We start from the raw sequence: 21,548 nt of genomic DNA, 5'->3' as shown, positions 1-21,548 counted from the left end.
ACTATACAGGGCTCTATTTAACTCCTGAAGTTTGGCTGCACAGTTTGAAATAGTACTGTTGAATTCAATTTTAGCGTTTTTCTATATAATATTTGTGAATAATAATTTATAGCTGGAAAGTGAAAAATTAGCAGTTGGCTATGCATCTGATTTTTTGAGAGAACAGTCAGCAGAGTTAGAATATTTGATTTGTTGCATCCTTTGTTTATTGCTGTCCCTCACTAATTTTGGCCGCATTCATCTTTTGTTTGTCAATGAGTTTATGATTATGTTTAAATGTGTGACAAAAATTCTACTTGCCGTCATAAAGTCCTAAAATTGCTCAAAGATACAACTGCAAAAGTTATATGAATGTGAATTTAAATACTGCCTCACAGTTGTCTGCCTTTCCTCACAGGCAAATATTCCCAGTGGATAGCAGGTTATGTGCAATTCTCATGGCTTAGGAGGAACATAGTTCACCAGAGCAAAATATTAAATGTATAGATGTTTGTGTTTCAATGTTAAATGGAAAATGTTAAGTGTCAATCAATCCTGTGCATTTGATGGTAGATTCACATTACTATCTCACGTGTAGTATTTGAAAGTTTGAATGCATGACAAATTTTCAGTTACCTTAATTATTTGTTCAAATTAATTTCCAGTGGTGCTTACAAAGACTTGATACCATATATTACGGTTTATAAAATTGATTTGTTTCTTCAAAAAATTACCTCCAAAATTGAGGTGTGTTATACTCCAATTTAATATAGCAAGTCCAGTGTTTCAGTCAAAATTCCCAGTTGCCTTAAAAATGGCCATATATTCAATGTTGCAGGAAATCTATTTCTATCTAGTAACATTGGATTCAATTGGCAACAGAAATGCACCAGTGTAACGAACATGTTACAGGGATTCACAAGCTTGCTAACAGTATCTCCCACATGCCCAGCAATCACAAACCCAGAGCACTGCCTAGCCTGTGATGTGTCATGGCAGTCTACAGTGCCAGCGAACTTGAATTGAAAGTGATTTGTGTTATTGGCAACAGAAGAATATTTTCTTTAGTAGCTAGTTTCACAACGGAAAAAATAAAAGGTATTCATATGATGCAGGCTATAAATAGAAAGTAATAGCAAATGCTGAACAACGTGGAAACAGATCAACTGAGCAGCATTTCAGTCCTCCAGCAACAGAAAAAAACCACTTGCTATTGGCAGGCTAATAACGGAGAACTGAGAAACATGAGCAAGGCTAAATGTGCATATAGAGGACTGAATACAAAATGGCCAAAACTAGATGATGATGTATTGAAATGGATTCAAGCACACCATCTAAATGGTGTTGGAATTACTACAAAAATTACTCAAATAAATGCTTGTGGGCTAGTGCTACAGTGGAACTTAACAGAAATTGAGGCTGAAAATGTTTGGTGCTACAGGTTTACGAAGCGTCATGGACTTAGCATGTGAACCAAGACCTAAGCATCTCATAAAATGGCATAAGAGTATGAAGAGAGAATATTATATTTCGACCACATTATTATACAACATTGAAAGAAAACCAATGTGGAACTAATTGAAATAGTGAATAAAGACTTGATGTGCCAAGTAACAAAATTTTTGTCGTGAAAGGTGATAAAACAGGAACTATAAAAACAGTGAACTTGAAAAAATGCACTAAATTGTTGTTCTTTCGTTTTGTGTTCATGGCACTACACTTAATCCAGTGATCATTTCCAAGTGCTGAACAATGTCAAAACGTTATGAAATACTGCCAGATGTTGTTAACATACGTGACGAAGGTTGGATGGATGAGGCTGGTATGAAATTAAGGATTAAATGTGTGTTGAAGCAAAGGAAAATCACTTCACTGAAGAAGAGTTCTCTTCTTGTGGTAGATCACTTTAGTAGTCATTTATAAAATTCGGTGAAAGAGAAATTGAGACAGTTAAATACAGAACTTGCTGTTATTGCAGGAGGGCTTACTACACAATTGCAACTATTTGATGTCTTGACAAATACATGACACTGAAGAGCCAAATAATTTGGTACACCTGCCTAATATGTAGGTCCCCAGTGAGCATACAGAAGTGCCACAACACGACATGGCATGGACTCGGCTAATGTCTGAAGTAGTGCTGGGGGAGGATTGATACCATGAATCTTGCAGTGCTGACCATAATTCAGAAAGCGTATGAGGGAGTGGAAATCTTTTCTGAAGAGCTTGTTGCAAGACATCGCTGATACACTCAATAATGTGGTCCTTTGGCTCCAAAAGGCCGTATCAGTGATGTTTTGTTGAATGGTTTGCACACTGATACTTTTTGATGGCCCAGCGTTAAAACCTGGAGCAATTTGCACAGGGATTTCACTTCCTTAATGCTGAATGATTCTCTTCATTTGTTGTTTGTCTCCTTCGTGCAGTATCTTTTTCCGGCCACAGTGATGTCAGATATTTTATATTTTAACAAATTCCTAATATTCACTGTACACTCATGAAATGGTCATATGGGAAGATCCCCACTTCATTGCTACCTCAGAAATGCTGTGTCTTATCCTCATGCTCTGGCTGTAACACCACATTCAGACTTGATTAAATCTGAATTACGTGCTGTTGTTGCAGCAGTAACTGATACATCTACTGTCTGGTACTTGTTGTCTTATATAGGCATTGCCAACCGCAGTGACATACTCTGCTTGTTTACATATCTCTATCTTTGAATATGCATGCATATACCAGTTTCCATGGCACTTCAGTGTGTTTAAATTCCATATGGAAGAGGATTGGAACAAATGGATGATGGTTTAAGCCCAACAAGAATTCATGACAAAGGGAGTTCTAAAATGATCTAGAAACAAACAGGTGTCAGTCAACAAAGCAGTTATGATGTAGGCTGAGAGATAATATCATTGTTAAATCTTTCAATAGGTCAGCATAAATAATGCTCTTAATGATAGTGATGACCATCTTAGATATAAGAGGACAATGATGCTGAGGAAAGAGGACGGTTCAGATAATGAATTTCAGTGATTTTAAAGGTCAATTTGGTTATAAAGTAAAATTTTTATGCGGACTTTGTAATCTAATAAAAAATTATAAAAATGTACTTTCCTTAAAAATTGCTTGAAATTTAAGGTGCACCTTACAGTCTGTATAATATGCTAGTTGTTTTCTTTGAATGCATTTTGATTTGATCTGATGAGCTCACATCAGACACTGTACTTAAGAATTGTCGCTGCTGCCCTGAGGGTTATCAGATAGCATATAGTGATCTGCAGAACAAAACAGTATTTGTACTCTGCCACTGTTGTTTACTATCTGCTCCTTTCATCTCACCATGCATCTAAATACAGTCCAATTACAGTATCACTCAAAAATGTTTTATAGAAAGCATTAATTACAATTATGTAAACGTAAGTGTGTAACAGAAAAAGCTGCCATTAGGTAATTCAAAAATATGAATTCGTGATCTATTTAGTACATGTTTAAACAAGGTTATGTTGCATCAAGAGAGAAGTAATTCTTTAGAGTCAAAAATAATTTGTAGGTCCAAGTATATAAGAATAAAACTATTTTGGGATCTGAAGAATAAATTGGTATTTGTTGCATACCCAGGGGCTTTGATCACGGCCGCACATCAATTTGCCATTGAATCTACAAGCTTTTGTTACAGGTTAATTGGGAGTTCAGACCATGGGTCCAGTGAGATACCAGCAAATTGATCCTTGTTTAAGTAGCTTCTACCATGAACACATTCAGCACAGATCAGAGGTGTTCAGATGGATTTAGACCCAGGCTCCGGCTTATGTACTCAAAAATTTTCAGTTTTGGTCTGAAAAGAATTAGAAAATAGACAGAGGTGTGTTTCAAATTGTGGACCAGCTGAAATATCCAATTATGTGACATATTGTCTCTCCTGCAAGGAATCGTATTCTTTTGTAAAATGTGACTGTACAGGTAACATCCCTACACCATGACACTTCCACCACCATGCTTAGTAACAATTTGTCCATTTTATACATACATACATAGGCCAAACAGGGAGAAACTTCAGCATACGGTTTCGAGAACACATGGATGCTCTTCGTTTAAAAAACTTAAATAAATCCACATTCGCCCAACATGTAGCAGAAGAAGAACATCAAGTAACAGACATATCCCATAACGTACAAGTTCTCCACCTAGCCAACAAAGGAAAAAGAATGAACCTCCTAGAAGAAATCGAAATTTATTCACATAAACATGCATCCCCTTCTGACATACTTAACGACCAAACAGAGCTGCCAAACCGAATATTTCTGAAAAACTTCCACACTCTACTTATCAAACCACTTACTAAGCACAATCAAGAAATAACATAATCTAATATAAACCCAACAAATGCATGTAATAATATAAAACATAAAAATCTGAATTCTATCTTTGTTATATTGTAAATGTATTGAAGTACTGCTTTGTATAAATGTGTTATGTTACTTTATTATCTTCAATCCTGCAAAAAAAAATAATAAAAAATGTATACATTGTACTTAGAATACTTCTATCACCCAAGTCAATGTTTGGAAAACAGTAGCTTGTCTTAGAACCTCAAAACTTTCGTAAAATATAACTCTGTCCATAGATAAACCGTTTGTATGTGAACAAAAACTGTCAGTCAACAACATGGCGGATAACGCAGTGCGCCTGTGTAAAATGCATGATAAAAAGTGTTTGTTTGTTGCGAAAAAGAAGAAAAGCCAAGAAAAAACAAGGAGAGGAGAATGTAAGTAAAATGAACAACTGATAGTGCATAACTTTAAACTCGCGAAATTAAAGTAAATGATTGGAATCGTTGCTTTTGCACAGGCCTGCTGCAGCATCCAAACTGCTGTCGAGATTGTACCACTGTAGTAACTGAAGATCCATGTAATTTGCCAGCTGAAGATGGGTGCAAACCCGAAATGCATATTGGCATAAATAAAACGCATTAAAAAGTGGCTGGTTGCTGTATTTTTACAGTGAAATATCATGCTTAGTGATCTGTACCTGATTGCCCCTTTAGCTTTTTTGTGATGTATACAGGGTGAGTAACTATTGTCACCTAGAATAACTGAAAATATGAGAGTAGCTGAAAAGTTTGTGGGACAAAGGTTGCCTGGGACAATGGAGGGCCATAATATGACATTGGTGTTGTGTTGCTATATTGGGTTGCCTCAGAGACATGGTCAACTTTGTTTTTTAATTTTTTTTAATAGGATCCTATAGTTTGGTACTTATTTGCTGATATCGGCTATTGAGGTGAATCCAATGATGTGCAACAATAAGGTCTTTGAAGGTTGACAAAGATCAAAAAGATGGCACGAATGTCCATTTATAGAATGTGTTGGAACTGATGACTATTGGTATCAGTGCAGTGCTGCAATCTTCTTATCATGGATTGAGTGGTATTTCATATCACATCAGCACTTATCAAAGCACTTGCTCTTACAGTTCTCTCTCCTATCTCGTACTAATAGTAAATATTCGCCAAATAGGGCGTATCCATCTAACATGCCACTGACATGTAAAAGCCTTTCGATGGTTTTGCAGTAAAACACTAACAGTAACAGTAAGACTAGTATCGAATCAAGCAAATGTGAATGATGTATTCCTTTGAAGAACAAGTTGATATGCTTCTCATTTACGGAGAATGCCAACGAAATTCAGTGAGCTGGTACTGTTGCACTGTGTTTAGAGATCCTTGATCTAGTTTGTGTCAAATCACAAGGGAATCTTGAATGAGCCAGAGTAGTGTTTTTCGTGTTCTGCATTGCCATAAACATCATTCTTACCATACCACTCTTCACCAAGAATCATCTAGTACGGATTGTATGTGTCACCTTAAATTCTGCTGATGGCTCAACTTCAGATTTAGAGGGATGACACATTTATTGATTTAATTTTATTTATCGATGAGACTACATTCATGAACCATGGAAGTGTTAATTTGCATCACATGCATTATTGGGCAACTGAAAATCCATATTGGATGCTGCAAGTTGCACATTAAAAACCATGGTCAAAAACCATGGTCAGTGATGATACAGTGTGGGATTCTGGAGGACAGAATTATAGGCTCCTATTTCATCGAAGTCAGTCTTAGTAGTAAGAAGTACACCACATTCCTGCAAGAAACATTAGCTATGTTATTGGAAGAAATATCCTTAGGAACAAGGAACATTATGTGGTATCAACACGATGGGTGCCCAGCACATTTTTCGCTGACGGCTAGAAATGAGTTGCAGAGACAGTTCCCAAATCGTTGGATTGGACATGGAGGTGATGTGTCATGGCCAGCTGGTTCACCAGACTTGATGCCTCTGGAGCATTCCTTGTGGGTATTTGTAAAAGACATTGTTTATAACGATGTTCCAATTACACCTGAAGATATGTGAGAGAGAATTGCCAGAGGATGTGCTTCGATAAGTGCCAATGTGATAAGGAATACCACTCACTTCATGATAAGAAGATTGCAGCCACTACATTCATACCAATGATCATCACTTTGAACACCTTCTGTAAATGGACGTTCATGCCACCTTTGTTGAACTTTGTTGACCTTTGTTGACCTTACTGTTACACATCATTGGATTTGTATCTATAGCCGCTATCAGTAAATATGTAACAAACTATAGCATCTCATTTAAAAAAAGAAAGTTGACCTTTATATCTCTGAAGCAAGTAAAAACCAACGTCATATTATGGGCCCTGTTGTATCATGAAACTTTTGTTCCACAAACTTCTCAACTCCCACCATACTTCCAGAGTTATTCTTGGTGGCAATTCTTAGTGACTCACCCTGTATACTGGACACCATCAGAAAATCCACCCAGGGGGTCCACAACTCTTTTGTGGACACGTGCGTAGTGAGCACGGGACCCCGAGCTAATGTGGCCCTCCTTCCTTTCCGGGCTGCATACCTTCCCTTTCCGCATCCTTCCCCGTCCCCAATCTTCGCCCCCCCCCCCCACCTCTGGCTCTTTCCTTCCCTTTCTCCCCCTCTGGGAGTATGGTTTGTGCCTACGTCCGGAGACGGACTGTTCCAAATTCCTTGCTTTCTACACTTGCAAGTCCTCGTCCTTCCTCTGTCCTTCTCTTTTCCTTCCCTCTTCTCCTTGCCCTTTTCTCCGCTGCGGCGTTTGAGACCCCCCTCTTCTTTCCTTTCCCTTTCTCTTTTTTCCTCCCTGTGCGTGTCTGAAGGCTGACCCACGCACTTCCATGCGTAGCCGGTGACGGGGTAACGCGTAATTCCCCACCCCGGGTAGACAGGTAGGACACGTACGTACCGCCTGGTAACGGGCAGGCCCAGGGAGGGGTGATTACCCGAGCTGATACCTTCCGAAAGTGCCGATTGGTCCCTCCGTCCGTTTGTCGGGAGGTGTGACCTGAGGTGTGAACAATCACCTAAGGCGGGTGTGCCCTCAGTGAGGGCCCCCACAAGGGAGGAGCGCCCCATCGGAGACGCCGGTAATCATGGGGGATTCTTCCGCAATGGTTTCCTCACCTTCCACTCTGTCTGCTCACAAACGTAAGTTCACTGAGTCTCAGCCACAGACGGTTCTTCCATCGTTGCCACAGTTCCTTGTTGTTTCTCGGTCTGACGAAGGTCACGACTTCTCCACGGTCAACCCTTTCATTATTCAGAAAGGTGTCGATGCAATTGCAGGTCCTGTAAAGTCTTGTTCCAGATTACGGAATGGCACCCTGTTGTTAGAAACACACAGTGCCCTCCAGGCACAAAAATTGCTGCGTACTTCTCTGCTCCACACCTTCCCTGTCCGGGTGGAACCACACCGTACCTTAAGTTTCTCGCATGGAGTCGTTTATACACGCTCCATCGATGGATTGTCTGACGAAGAAATTCAGCACTACCTGTCTGACCAGGGCGTAACGGCTGTTCATAGAGTTATGAAAAGGGTTGACACGAACATCATTCCAACCCGCACTGTGTTCTTGACATTCGACAAAGTTATACTCCCATCGAAAATCAAAGCAGGCTATGAGATAATTTCCGTTCGCCCTTACGTCCCAAACCCTACGCGTTGCTATGGATGTCAGCGGTTCAATCACACCAGCCAGTCCTGTTCTAATCCGGCCAAATGTGTTACGTGTGGCAAGGATGCCCATGAGGGTGCTTGTCCACCTCCATCCCCTCGCTGCATCAACTGTATGGGTGACCACGCTGCTTCCTCTCGAGATTGCCCCGTTTTTAAGGACGAAAAGCTCATCCAGGAAATAAGAGTGAAGGAAAAGGTGTCGACCTTTGCTGCTCGAAAATTATTCGCCAGTCGACAGCCCACCGTGCCTCAGACAGGAAAATACAGCACTGTCCTTGCTTCCCCTCAGCCAACAAAGGAGGCGGCCACGCAGACTTGCGACCTCACCTTTAGTACCACGGTCGTCAGATCGGCCAGCGCAAAGATCGCCCGTTCAACCTCACCACTTTCTCCTGCCCACTCTATGGCTCACCCTTCGTCGGGTTCTGCTAAATCTCGAGCCCAAAAGTCAGACGCCAAGTCTTCGAAAAAAGAGCATACTCGTGAAGAGTTTTTACGTACCGAAACTTCACAACCATCGGTGCCTCCTTCATCTAAACATCATACTTCCAAGAAGGCTACAAAGAAACACAGTTCCTCTCCTTCTCCGCCAAGGCGTGTCCCATCTACAGCACCACCTGGCAGAAATCGCCCTCGGCCGTCTTCTGTGTCGCCGAGGCGCACTGCTGGTGGCCGGTCAACCAGCCAATCGCTGGTGGCAGGAGCTGCTCCTGACCAACCTATGGATCAGGATCTTCTGCATTCGGCTGAATGCCATTCCATGCTGTCGGTCGCAAGCTCTGAGCAGTCTTTGACTTGACAGCAACCTTGGTCACATTCCTCCATTTTCTGTTCACCCTATGTCCATTATCCACTGGAATATCCGCGGCATTCGAGCCAATCGGGATGAATTGTCGATCCTCTTATGATCCTACTCGCGGGTCATCTTCTGTCTTCAGGAAACAAAGCTGCGTCCCCATGACCGCTTTGTTCTCCCTCATTTTCAGTCCGTCTGATATGACCTCCCCTCTGTTGAAGGCACTCCAGCCCATGGAGGACTCATACATGATACTCTCCATTATCACCCAATCCCCTTAAACAGTTCCTTCCAAGCTGTCGCCGTCCGTCTTTCCCTTTCTGGATACACGTTCTCTCTTTGTACTGTATACATTCCATCGTCCACACCAATGGCACGAGCTGATCTCCTTCATCTTCTTGGTCAGCTTCCACCCCCCTATTTGCTGGTTGGGGACTTCAATGCCCACCACCCGCTTTGGGGATCTCCACATCCTTGTCCACGTGGCTCACTATTGCTAGACGTCTTCCACCAAGCGGATCTAGTTTGCCTCAACACTGGGGTCCCCACATTTTTGTCTGCCTCCACGACAAATTTATCTCATTTGGACCTTGCGGTCGGTACTGTTCCGCTAGCTCGGCGCTTCGAATGGTTCGCCCTTGATGATACACACTCGAGTGACCACTTTCCATGTGTCCTTAGACTGCAGCCTCAACTGCCATATATGCGCTCGCGACGCTGGAAGTTTGCCCAAGCCGATTGGACACTTTTTTCGTCTCTAACGACATTCGATGACCGTCGCTTTCCCAGCGTCGACGATGAGGTCACACATATTACCGACGTTATTCTTACAGCTGCGGAACGTTCAATACCATGCACCTCCGAATTTCCGCGGCGCCCCCCAGTTCCTTGGTGGAACGAGGCATGCCGTGACGCAATACGTGAGCGGCGACGTGCTCTTCGCATTTTCCGTCACCATCCTACTTTGACCAACTGTATCCGCTATAAGCAGTTCTGTGCGCGAAGCCGTCGTGTCATCCGCGATACCAAGAAGGCAAGCTGGAAATTCTTTATTAGCTCATTTAACACCTTCACTCCCTCCTCGGAAGTTCGGAGTCGGCTTCGACGGTTCTCAGGCGCGCCTAGTTTCTCCCCGGCCTCTGGGCTCATTGTCGCGCATGATACCTTAGTGGACCCCGTCGCAATTTCTAACTCATTGGGTAGCACTTTGCTGAGATTTCGAGCTCTTCAAAGTACCTGCCAGTGTTTCTCCCGAAGAAACGTGCAGCGGAAGTGCGACATCTTGCTTTCTCCTCTCAAAATCACGAAAGCTAGAATACTGTTTTCTCCTTGCGGGAACTCCAACGTGCCCTCTCTTCTTCTCGCTCCACCGCCCCAGGACCGGATGGTATCCATGTCCAAATGTTGCTGCATTTATCAACCCATAGTCTGCATTACCTCCTTCGCCTTTATAATCGAATTTGGACCGACAGTACCTTTCCCAGACGATGGCGGGAAGCTATTGTCGTTCCCGTTCCAAAACCTGGAAAGGACAAACATCTCCACTCTAGCTATCGCCCCATTTCTCTCACGAGTAGTGTCTGTAAGGTTTTGGAGCGTATGGTGAATTACTGTTTAGCTTGGTGGCTGGAATCCCGCAGTCTTTTAACACCAGCCCAATGCGGATTCTGAAAGCATCGTTCTGCAGTTGACCATCTTGTTGCTCTCTCCACTTACATCATGAACAATTTTCTCCGGAAACGCCAAACGGTAGCAACATTTTTTTGATCTGGAGAGAGCATACAATACCTGTTGGAGGACGGGCATCCTCCGCACACTGTTCTCTTGGGGCTTTCGAGGCCGGCTGCCCCTTTTTCTTCGCGAATTTATGGCAGAGCGCACATTTAGGGTGCGGGTGAACACTACTCTCTCCCGTACTTTCTCCCAAGAAAACGGGGTACCCCAGGGCGTCGTGCTGAGTGTTGTACTGTTTGCTATCGCCATAAATCCAATTATGGATTGTCTCCTTCCTGATGTCTCGGGCTCCCTCTTTGTGGACGATTTTGCGATCTACCACAGCTCTCAACGGACCAGCCTTCTTGAACGACGTCTTCAAGGATGTCTCGATCGCCTCCACTCTTGGAGCATCGAAACCGGCTTCCGTTTCTCACCCAGTAAGACCATTTGTGTTAATTTTTGGCGACGTAAGGAGTTTCTTCCGCCCTCCTTACATCTAGGTCCTGTCAACCTTCTGTTTTCAGACGTCGCTAAATTCTTGGGTCTTATGTTTGACAGAAAACTGTGCTGGTCCTCCCACGTTTCCTATCTTTCGGCTCGCTGTCTGCGATCGCTTAACACCCTCCGTGTCCTTAGTGCACTCGAAATTGGATTATGGAAGCATAGTCTACTCCTCTGCTCGGCCGTCTATTCTTCGGCGTCTCGACTCTATCCACCACCGTGGATTACGTTCAGTGTCTGGAGCTATCCACCACCGTGGATTACGTTTAGTGTCTGGAGCTTTTTACACTAGCCCTGTGGGAAGCCTTTATGCTGAGACTGCTGAACCTCCGCTGTCCAATCGGCGAGCAGTCCTTCTGAGTCGTTATGCTAGCCATCTGTCTTCCATGCCTGCTAATCCAGCCCATGACCTTTTTTTCGACGCCTCCTCCCTACTACCACCGGGAGTCCGTTTCCGTAAACTGCTCCATTCTCTTTCCTTCCGCTTTCCTAAAACCTTCTTGACAACTTGGGGTACAGCACCGCCTTGGCTCCGTCCCCGGATCTGCCTGTTCTGTGACCTTTGTCGATTTCTCAAGGATGGTACCCCTACACTTGTTTATCGTCGGGCATTTGCTGCTCTATGTGCACAAATGACGGACGCCACATTTATTTACACCGACGGCTCAAATACATCGTTAGGTGTAGGGAGTGCCTATATTGTTGGCGACACCCCAAATCACTTTCGACTTCCCGACCAGTGTTCGGTTTATACTGCGGAGCTTTACGCTGTTCTCCAGGCTGTCCACTACATCCGCCGCCATCAGCAGATACAGTACGTAATCTGCTCAGATTCTCTCAGCTCTCTCCTCAGTCTCCAAACTCTTTACCCTGTGCACCCTCTGGTCCACGGGATTCAGGACTGTCTGCGCTTGCTCCACCTGGGGGGCGTCTCGGTGGCGTTCCTCTGGCTCCCGGGACACGCTGGTATCTGTGGGAATGAGGCGGCCGATATAGCGGCCAAGGCTGCAGTCTCTCTTCCTCGGCCAGCTATTCAGTCAATTCCCTTCACTGATCTACGGAGCGTTTTATGTCGCAAAGTTGCTCATTTATGGCATGCGCATTTGTCAACACTTCTCCATAATAAATTGCGGGAAGTGAAAGCCCTTCCTTGCGCTTGGACCTCTTCCTCCCGAACGCGTTGTCGGGAGGAGGTAATTTTAGCTAGACATCGGATAGGGCACTGTCTTTTTAGCCATCGACATCTTTTAAGCGGCGATCCTCCCCCACTCTGTCCCCACTGCTCTCAGCTGTGGACGGTAAGACACCTTTTAATTGAATGCCCCTATTTTAATCCGTTACGCTCCCGTCTACAGCTATCGCCTGATCTATCGTCGATTTTAGCAGATGACACGCGCTCAGCCGACCGCGTTCTCCAGTTTATTAGTGACAGTGAAATGACGTCAGTCATTTGAAGCTTTTTTTGGGGACAACCAATCCCTTTCTGTAGTGGATTTTTAAGCATTCCTTCTGCTTTTAGTTTCTCCAATTTTATGACTTTGTTCCCATTGCTGCTGGTTTTCAATTTCGGTTTTTTACTGTTTCCTAAGTCACGGGCTGGGCGCTAATGACCATAGAAGTTTTGCGCCCTAAAACCAAAAACAAAAAAAAAAACAAAAAAAAACAACCATCAGAAAATAAATATGTTAAATTAATTTTTTTCACTCCATGAAATCTTCGACTCATCTTTGGCATTCCAAGTTTGAGGTTTCCTTGCAAACTCTGTCCTGTCCTGATTTTTTTAAATTCATGAATGGTTTTATATCATTTATCATGTAAATCATCTGTTACTTAGTGACTTTTTACAGTAGATGTGCATCAAATCAGTCCATTATGTTGCTTCAGGTCATCCCTGATTTGTTGAGATGTTTCTCTTGGAGCAGCAGCTGATCGCTTACAAATCATTCTGTCCTTCCTTGCCGGCTGGAGTGGCCGAGCGGTTCTAGGTGCTACAGTCTGGAGCCGCACGACGCTACTGTCGCAGGTTTGAATCCTGCCTCAGGCATGGATGTGTGTGATGTCCTTAGGTTAGTTAGGTTTAAGTAGCCCTAAGTTCTAGGGGACTGATGACCTCAGCAGTTTAGTCCCATAGTGCTCAGAGCCATTTGAACCATTTTGTCCTTCCTCCTCGCTCTTCAATGATGACCTGACCTTGGCTTATTGGTTACTTTTGTTTCCTGTTTTTGCCGTTGACTATGCACACTTGTTTGTGGTTGTGATATGCCATAGTCCCTAGAAGTACTACACTGCTACCTCCCAATCTTGAAGACATGCAAAACAGCTTGTCTCACATCAAGCAAGTGTTGTTTTGCTATACTTCTAGTTCTCTACAAGTAAACAATCACTGATTAAATACCCCAGTCATAGTAGTTAATGGATACCATACCATCAAGGCAAGTTACATACTTTCAAGCTAAAGGAATATATACTTATATTGTTATTGTATGATCTTGTTTGTTCACTAGATATATAACCACAGCAGCATGCAGCTCTTGATGGAGTGACACTTGCATGCATTGCTCTATTGTGACTGCATGCAAGCAGTACCAACAGCATAACACCACCACTGCAAAATATTTCTGAGGACTCCAAATACTGTTATCTGCATATTTGCAGAGACTCTTTGACCTGCTTGCAGCAACTTGTTTGCAGTACATACATAATTGCTATGCTTTACTGAGAAGGTACAACAACTGTGCAACAATTTTTTTTTCCTGATCAATTACAGTCCAGCTAAGGTTTTACATTTATTTATGCTACTCCTTCATCTGTACACATTTTTCTTTCCACGCACCTGACGTCCCGTTTCTATCTTGTCTTTTTGGAACTGTTATGCTGTGGACAATTTACTAACTCAATCCTGTTTCTGGATTTGGTTTGGTTTTAAATATCTTGCTAATTTATACAAGTTTCTTGTAGGTCTTTGTGCACTCCTGTAAGCCAATAAGTTCTTTTTTAATGGTTTTAGTACTGCTGCGCAGTTTTTCTTTTCGGTATGCTAAGACTCATTAGCCTTGTTTGCCAAATTTTGTCTCCAGTTATTTTCCTGCATATTTATCTATATTTCTGTATTGTTTCTGAATTTAAATGTTTGTGCTGGTGTTCTGTTTCCTAATATCTTTTCTTTTTCGTAATTTTCACTATCTTTTGTTGATTCTAAAGCTAGTATTTGTGATTCAGATCTGTATTCTGGCCAAATGACTGCCTTGCAAGTTGAAGGCTCTGCAATTTTGGAGAATGAATTTTTACTATAAATGTCTTCTGTTAACTGAAATGCAAAGTCCGTCTTTCATAGTCTTCCTCTTGTGGTTCCATTTTCCCCACCATTTGGCTGTATGACTTCTCATAGATCCTTAAATTTGTCTTCCCCTGACCCTCCCAGTCCTGTTGTTACCCAATACTGGTTCACTGCTTCTTATCAGAAGAGATGGGTAGTCATGCTTTTCCTACTGTCTTTCTTTCTCTCTGTTCTGTGGTTTTTCTACACTGTCAGTATTGCTAAATTATCTACAAAAGTTGAACAAACAATTTTGACATTGTAAATTTTCTAACCAAGTAGTAGTCAACTTCTGTTATTAGATTCTGACAACTGCTCCATCTGTTCAACATTCACATTTCTAGTATAGTCTGAAAGAATAATGGAGTTAGTACATTGCCTTGGCTAAAGTCTGTCCTTATCTCAAATGAGGCTGTAGTTCTTTTAAGACGACCTGTGTTGTCTTCTGTATTTCAGATTCTTTAAGAATTTTGAATAAAAGCCTTCTAAAATTTTACAGATGTATTCCAATAGTATTTTGCTCCTTCAGTCCTTTATCAATTTGGCCTCCACAGGTCCATCCTGCCCTAAGCCATCTCCGATATATCTTGTATTTTAGAATTCTGCTGTTGTCTCCTTGAACTTTTCATGGAATTTCATTGAATCTTATGTGAACATGGTTATCAGTTATTCTAGGCCAGGAATCTTACTTTTATTATTCAGTGGTAATGGTCAATTTCAACAGATATCTATTTCTGACTCTAGAATTCTTCATTTTTTTGGAATTGTGCTTTGCTACTGGCACATAAGCTGTCTGATTTTTCTCAAATCATATTATTGTTGTCCTCATATCTTTTTAGTGGTGTATGCTAAATGTCTTTTTCTTGCCAATTTTCCTTTTTTCTTACATCCAGTCGGGCTGGATTTAATTCGTAAATGAAAACATTTTCTCCCAGGAGTGTTACGGAATGTACTTACTCAAAATTAATTTGGCAGCTGTACAATTCTCAAGTGGTAGCTCAGTGTGATGTCTGAATCCTTTATAATTCCTTTTGAGGTAATACTTTCCTTGTGTTAACATTGTTTACAAATTCCATATTCATTACAAGATGGGAATCTTTGTAATCTGTATGCCTAGACAATGGTAGTACTTCATGTACTAATTTCTGTCACAGTCATATCATACTGCACATCTTAATATCCACTCCCCAAGCACTAGGCATGACATTTAATAACTTTGACTTAGTTCATAGTGTGCTGTCACTTGAGAATGGCATAAAGTCAGAATTCCAGTTGTGAATAAATACATTTAATAGCAGTTTAGGCAGAAAATGTTCTCGTCTCCATTCTGTACCAGTCTGAGGATAGAAGTTTAATAAAATTTGTATGTTTTCCTCTGGAACTTCATCAGATTATTCTCAACATTGTTCTGAGGACTGTTTCACCTTCTGCATTGTTCTTGTTATCCTGATTTATTGGTGCATGTGCATTAATTATTGTGTACCTCTCACCTAAATATTGAATTATTGCAGGGAGAGAGATTTTCCGGAGGTAATGAAAAATTTGGTACTGTTTGCATCAGAATTGCCATTTATGAATGCAGACCTTAGTTCTGTAGTAGTTAAGCGAATTTCTTCCATGTGTTCTCCGTTAAGAATCTACAGTTTTCTGATTGTGGTATTTCTTCATCTGTGAATGTGTTATTTTGTAATGCTATTTTAACTTGCTGTGCGTTTGCAATGTTTGAAACTATTTTGAGTTTGCCAATATTTATTAATGTTTGTATACTTAATGGTCCAAGCCTGTATGTAGTTCCGGTTGTGAACTTAAGGTTCGGTTTAGAAGTCACTCCTCACCTCTGCAAGTTGGTCTAGGCTGCCCAGAGCACAAAGGCCCAAATGTGTCACTTATGATGATTGATTCATCTGCCATTGAATGGCAGTTTTGATAATGGAAAGAAATTGAAAGAAAATTTTACAAAAGGCGTAAGTGGATGACAGGTTAAAGATGTTATTGGTCACTTTCCTTTGTGAAGTGTCTAGTAGGAAGTATGGCTACAAACAAATTACTGGCTTGTGTAGTTATTTACAGTACCGAACACAGTGAGAAAATGGAGAATGAATTCTTACTAACATTCTGTTTCATTAACTGCAACAGTTTATCATGTCCTCTTTAATGATATTTTCAAGCCTAACTTACAGCATATTGTGGACTAATCACATGTTGGTGGGCGTTAATAGAATTCTATTTATTTACTGTCTCATCAGTTGTAAATCACTGGCCATTTCTTCAAATATTTCAGGTGGGAACCTCAACAAGATACACATCTGATAGTGCAAGGTAAGTTTTCATAATTCACTGCAGAACTTTTTCAGAAATATAAATTTTTGTTTATTAACTGTGAGAGTACTTCAGATATAAAATGCACTACTGTAATTATTCATTAATACTATTCCTCGCAACAATCATTATGTGACTATTCCTAGATAAATAGAGCAAACGTCTGATATCCATACAGGAAAATAAAAGTTCAGGTGGCATATCAGCAGCTGTATTGTGTTTAATGCAGAACGTCACATGAAAATCACTGCAAATTGAACAGATTCTTATTGATGGGCAAAAGCTGATATACTGCAGTAGAAAAAGTAAGAAGAAAGGGTGAGTGGCTATATATCCAAAAATTGGAGATGATTTCCAGCCTTACAGATTAATGAATATAGTGTTGAACACCCGTTTCAATGCGGTGCCACAGCGGTGCTCAGGTAACACACAAGCTTGTAGTGGTGACATTACAGGCCACCATCAAGAAGAAACGTAAGTAGGTGGCGCCAGTTTCAGTAAGGTTGTGAAGATTTAGCTGGTGAATCCTCATTATCTCCATTTCTCCTTCGTCCTGGTGTGTTCCTGAAGGCTGTCCCATTCATTAGACACATTACAGGTGACAAGGTAATGCATAATTGGCAGCTCCAGGTCAATGGGTAGGGTTCTCATGTACCCTCTGATACAGGTCAGGCCCAGAAGGGTGAGTGCCTGAACTGTTACCTTCCCAAATGCCAATTGGTCCCTCTGTCAGGAGTTCGGAAGGTGTGACCTAACGTGTGAACAATCATTTACGGTAGGTGAATCCCCCTCTGGGGGGGGGGGTTCCCAGTTGGAAAGAGCATGCCATTGGAGATGTTGGCAATCATGGGTGATTTTTTTTGCAATGTATCAATCACCATCTTAGTGTGTGTCAATAAACATAAACAGAATGAGGCTATAAATTTGAAGGCCCTCCCAAATGCACCTTGTTCCCTTGTGGTATCACATACTGGAGAGGGTCAGTTCTTTACTATGGTTAATGCGTGCCTTATTCTGGAAGGTGTTGCAGTTGGAGGCTCTGTGAAATTTTTTTCTCATTTATGAAAAAGAATGATGCAAAGTTAATGCCCACATCCACTCATTTTCTACCATTTGCTCGAGTAGTTTTTGCCTCAAAGATTAAGGCAAGCTATAAAGTCAACACAGTCCAACCATACATTCCAAACCAGTTGAGTTCCTACAAGTGTCAACATTATAATAAAATGGGTGTCCTGTAAAAACATGGCCAAGTGTGTTACTTTTGGCAGAGATGCTCATGAGGGTAGCTGTTTGCCTCCTCTCTGCTGTCTTAATGAGCACACCATCCAGCAGATCTGAGTGAAGGACACCAAACCCCACCCTGTCACTTGCAGTTCTTAGCTAGTCAAAATGCGTGCATTTTACCAGCTGGCATTTACAGTATTGCTTTTGCAATGCCATGCGTAATGGAGGATATGCTCACCCAGACTCCTCACCTCAAATTCAGTGTTGCAGTAGTGAAATCACACAGGTCACAATAGCATCCCTGTCCCCTCCTACAGCTACGCAACAAGCCATCAAATCTTTACCTTTGGTGGTGAAATAACCTGCTACACAACTGTCAGGCTGAAAGGACAAAAGCAGTACTCCTGCAAAGACTTTCTACAGCTAAAAACAAGTCTTCATCTGTCAACTAGAAAGTTCTAAGAACTGAAACAAAAACAAATGGTCTTCTCCTTCCCTGACTTGGAGATCCACTTCAGTGGTGTTGGCACATGTACCCTTACCTGGCTGACCTCCATTTTGTTGTTGACCACTGCCTACCAATTTTCTGCCATGGAATTCAGACTGACCCAGGGAGAGTGCCTATATGTTTGTAGATCTCATGGAACAGGATTCTGCTGCCTCTTCCCCCTGTAGCAGTGAATTTTTGAGGGGTGTCACTCAGTAGCCAACAAGGTGACTAATCTTAATTTTTTCCCTCCTCCCCAATCCCCATGATGACTTCTCCAATGGAACATTCATGGCATTAGATCCAAGGAGGAATTACAGCTGCTCTTGGAATTGCAGTGTCCACTTATTTTCTGCTTCCAAGAAAAAAATTTGTCCTCACAACCCATTTGACCTTTCATGTTTCCTTCTGGTCCTCTGTGACCTTTACCCCCAAGGACGGCACTCCACCTCACGTGGTAGCCATGCTGGCCATCCATCTGATTTAACATGCGCTGCTAGCTGTTGCAGTCAGCATTGCCCTTCCTCATTTCACCTTTTCTCTTTGCAACATCTACACCCCTCCATCATTTGCTGTTACCAAGTTGGACTTACTCTAGCTCATTTGTCAGCTCCCTCACTCCTTTTTGCTGCTTGGCAACTTTACTGCCCACCATCTGCTTTGGGGCTCTTAGAGAACCTGTCCAACAGGTTCCCTCTTAGCTGACCTTCTGAATCATCTCTTACCACTGGAGCACCCACGTTCCTTTCAGATTCCATGCACATTTATTACCATTTGGACCTCTCGTTCTGCACTGTCCAGCTCGCCTGTCATCTTTGGAATGTGTGTTCTTATAGGACAACTATCCAAGGATTTCCACCCAGTAATATCCAAACAGCTTTTAGAGTTTACCCAAGAGACAAAATCCAATAATAAGTTAACTTGGCAATACAACTTAAGATCATTTACAAAAACCTTTAAGAATGATAATGACACTTGGCACCATAAAATCGGAAACATGAAGAGCAGCAATAAACTAAAAAACATTAATAATAATGGCAACTTGGCACCATAAAATAAGAGAAATTTATTCTGCAAGAACAAATTGCAATGGAGCTTTAAAAGATTTTACACCACAGACCAAGATCCAGTAATAAGTTAACTTGGCATTACAGTTTAAAATCATTTATATAAAAGAACTTTGGGAAAGATAATGGCACTTGGCGCCATAAAATAAAAGAAGCACAACACACAACCAATAAACATAATAACAAAATAATAATTTGATACAACCAAAGGGCAAGGGCAACTCCCAACGCAATCACAGACGACCGAGCTCTCAACACTTTGAAGCCTTCCCACTAGAAATGGTCCTCGAAATAAATGCTGAGAGCTCCCTGACATGCCTGCCGCAACTGCCTATCACTTCTGCTTCTTGGTTATGTTCTGTAACACACGACAGATAATATCATCACAAGATAAAATTAAAAAATCAAATAACAATATAACATCCTGACAGAACAAAACCATGGTGCCATTATCTCAGGTGCTCTTAACAGGTGCCAGAAGCCAACACACACAAATCTTAATAAGCAATTCTCACTTCATAAAACAAAACAATAAAAGCCAAGTGCACATGAATGGTCAAACCACAGTCTTAGAAGTGCCTTAACGACACCAAACGCGACTATTCCACCAAGTTAATAATAACACAGTGAGATAAAAATACAGAACATACCACTTAATGCTGTGACACAAACCAAATTGATGCGATGGTGTTGTTCAGGTCCCAGAAGACCATATATACCAAGTAGAAGCAATTCACTATTCATATACGGTCTAAATCCGCATTTCTTAGGCAGACTTTACCTAACACATCAAATGCCAAATATACCATACGTGAACGCAACTCCGGGCAGGTAACAGGAACCACCTACATGAATTCCTTCAAAAAGAAATGAACAGGCACCACCAAAGGTAACGCTGAGCAGACCGGGTGGGCAATGACCCACTCAGCGGGATAAACAAAAGATACTCCAGTTTAGCAAGTAAATTAGTACCATCAAATATTGTAACGTGACACACACACACACACACACACACACACACACACACACACACACACACACACAGCAAAAACTTCCAACAACGCCATCCCACATCAGAATGAAGTTCAGAAACCGCTGCTGGAGCTTCCAGCAGAAAATATGGAGAGCCAACCGAGCCCACACCCTAACCTGGCAGGCGACTCCAAAATTTAGCAACTAGTTGTCTCCAGGCCAGAGTATCATACGACCCCACCGGACCTCCACATCAGACAGGCAGACAGAACAAGTACACTAACTCCAATTAATCACCACTGCATAAAGCACAGCGGCAAGTCGCCTCCGCCCCAGACCACTCTGCTCATAATGCGAGGCACAACCACCTTAGCGCTAGTCACCAGCAGGTCAAGCAGAGCGAACTTCACGTTCCGTGCAATACCCGGAAACTGACTACCCTCTCACTTTCCACCGGCCACCACAAACACATGCCAGCGACATAATAGCAAATCACTACCGGAGTGCCACCCGCACCAGAACAGCGAACTATAATCGATTATAGCGTGCACTCTAAACAAGATCACAGGATTGTGTCACACACCATATCAATCTCCTCCCCCCAAAACCCACGGGCTGGCTGGGGGGGGGGGGGGAGCAAAAATGTCCAGAATGGAGCTCCCTCTGACACAACACCTGTGCCAAGCCTACACGTGTTCCCTAGCCAGCTTAACTTGGCTTATATGGATGCAGTAGAACTTCCGAGAACTCAACTGCCTAACCAAAAGATTAACCAGCCCTAAAATCCTTTCTATTCAATAGGGCCCACAGAAAGGAGGTTGCTGCTTACCTTTTATCTAATTATGTCCCAAAGAGGATGCGTTACGGACAAAAACTAAGCCCCTCCACCTTCCCTCTAAAGGGGCATCTACCACGATTATACTGTTTGGGTTGTCTATTGTGCGCACGCAGAATGTTACGCCTCGCTGTGTCCCAGTTCTCACAAAGGCGTGCCGGAGTAATTTCCCTGGGCAGTAAATCATTAATATTCATCAAATTAGACACAGGGGAATTTATCGACTGCCCAAACATCAACACATTAGGCGTACTGCCG

At 42.2% G+C, this 21,548-nt stretch overlaps 1 protein-coding gene across 7 annotated transcripts in view; it reads left to right on the top strand.

The window, feature by feature from the left end:
* The window catches only part of LOC126212980 (zinc finger protein 271-like), a 284,312-nt gene that overhangs the window by 242,112 nt on the left and 20,652 nt on the right, over positions 1–21,548 (top strand). For 2 of the 7 annotated variants that reach the window (XM_049940519.1, XM_049940522.1), the window contains one exon: positions 16,668–16,705. The exons of the other annotated variants lie outside the window; for them this stretch is intronic. In XM_049940519.1, coding sequence (XP_049796476.1) covers positions 16,668–16,705 — 38 coding nt within the window. The remainder of the gene's footprint in view (positions 1–16,667; positions 16,706–21,548) is intronic. 7 annotated transcript variants of the gene reach the window in all.

The sequence above is a fragment of the Schistocerca nitens genome, chromosome 11 (assembly GCF_023898315.1).
Source record: "Schistocerca nitens isolate TAMUIC-IGC-003100 chromosome 11, iqSchNite1.1, whole genome shotgun sequence".
NCBI classification, from domain to species: Eukaryota; Metazoa; Arthropoda; class Insecta; order Orthoptera; family Acrididae; genus Schistocerca; species Schistocerca nitens.
The sequence above is the reverse complement of the archived record's forward strand: the minus strand, read 5'-3'. Positions and strand labels throughout refer to the sequence as shown.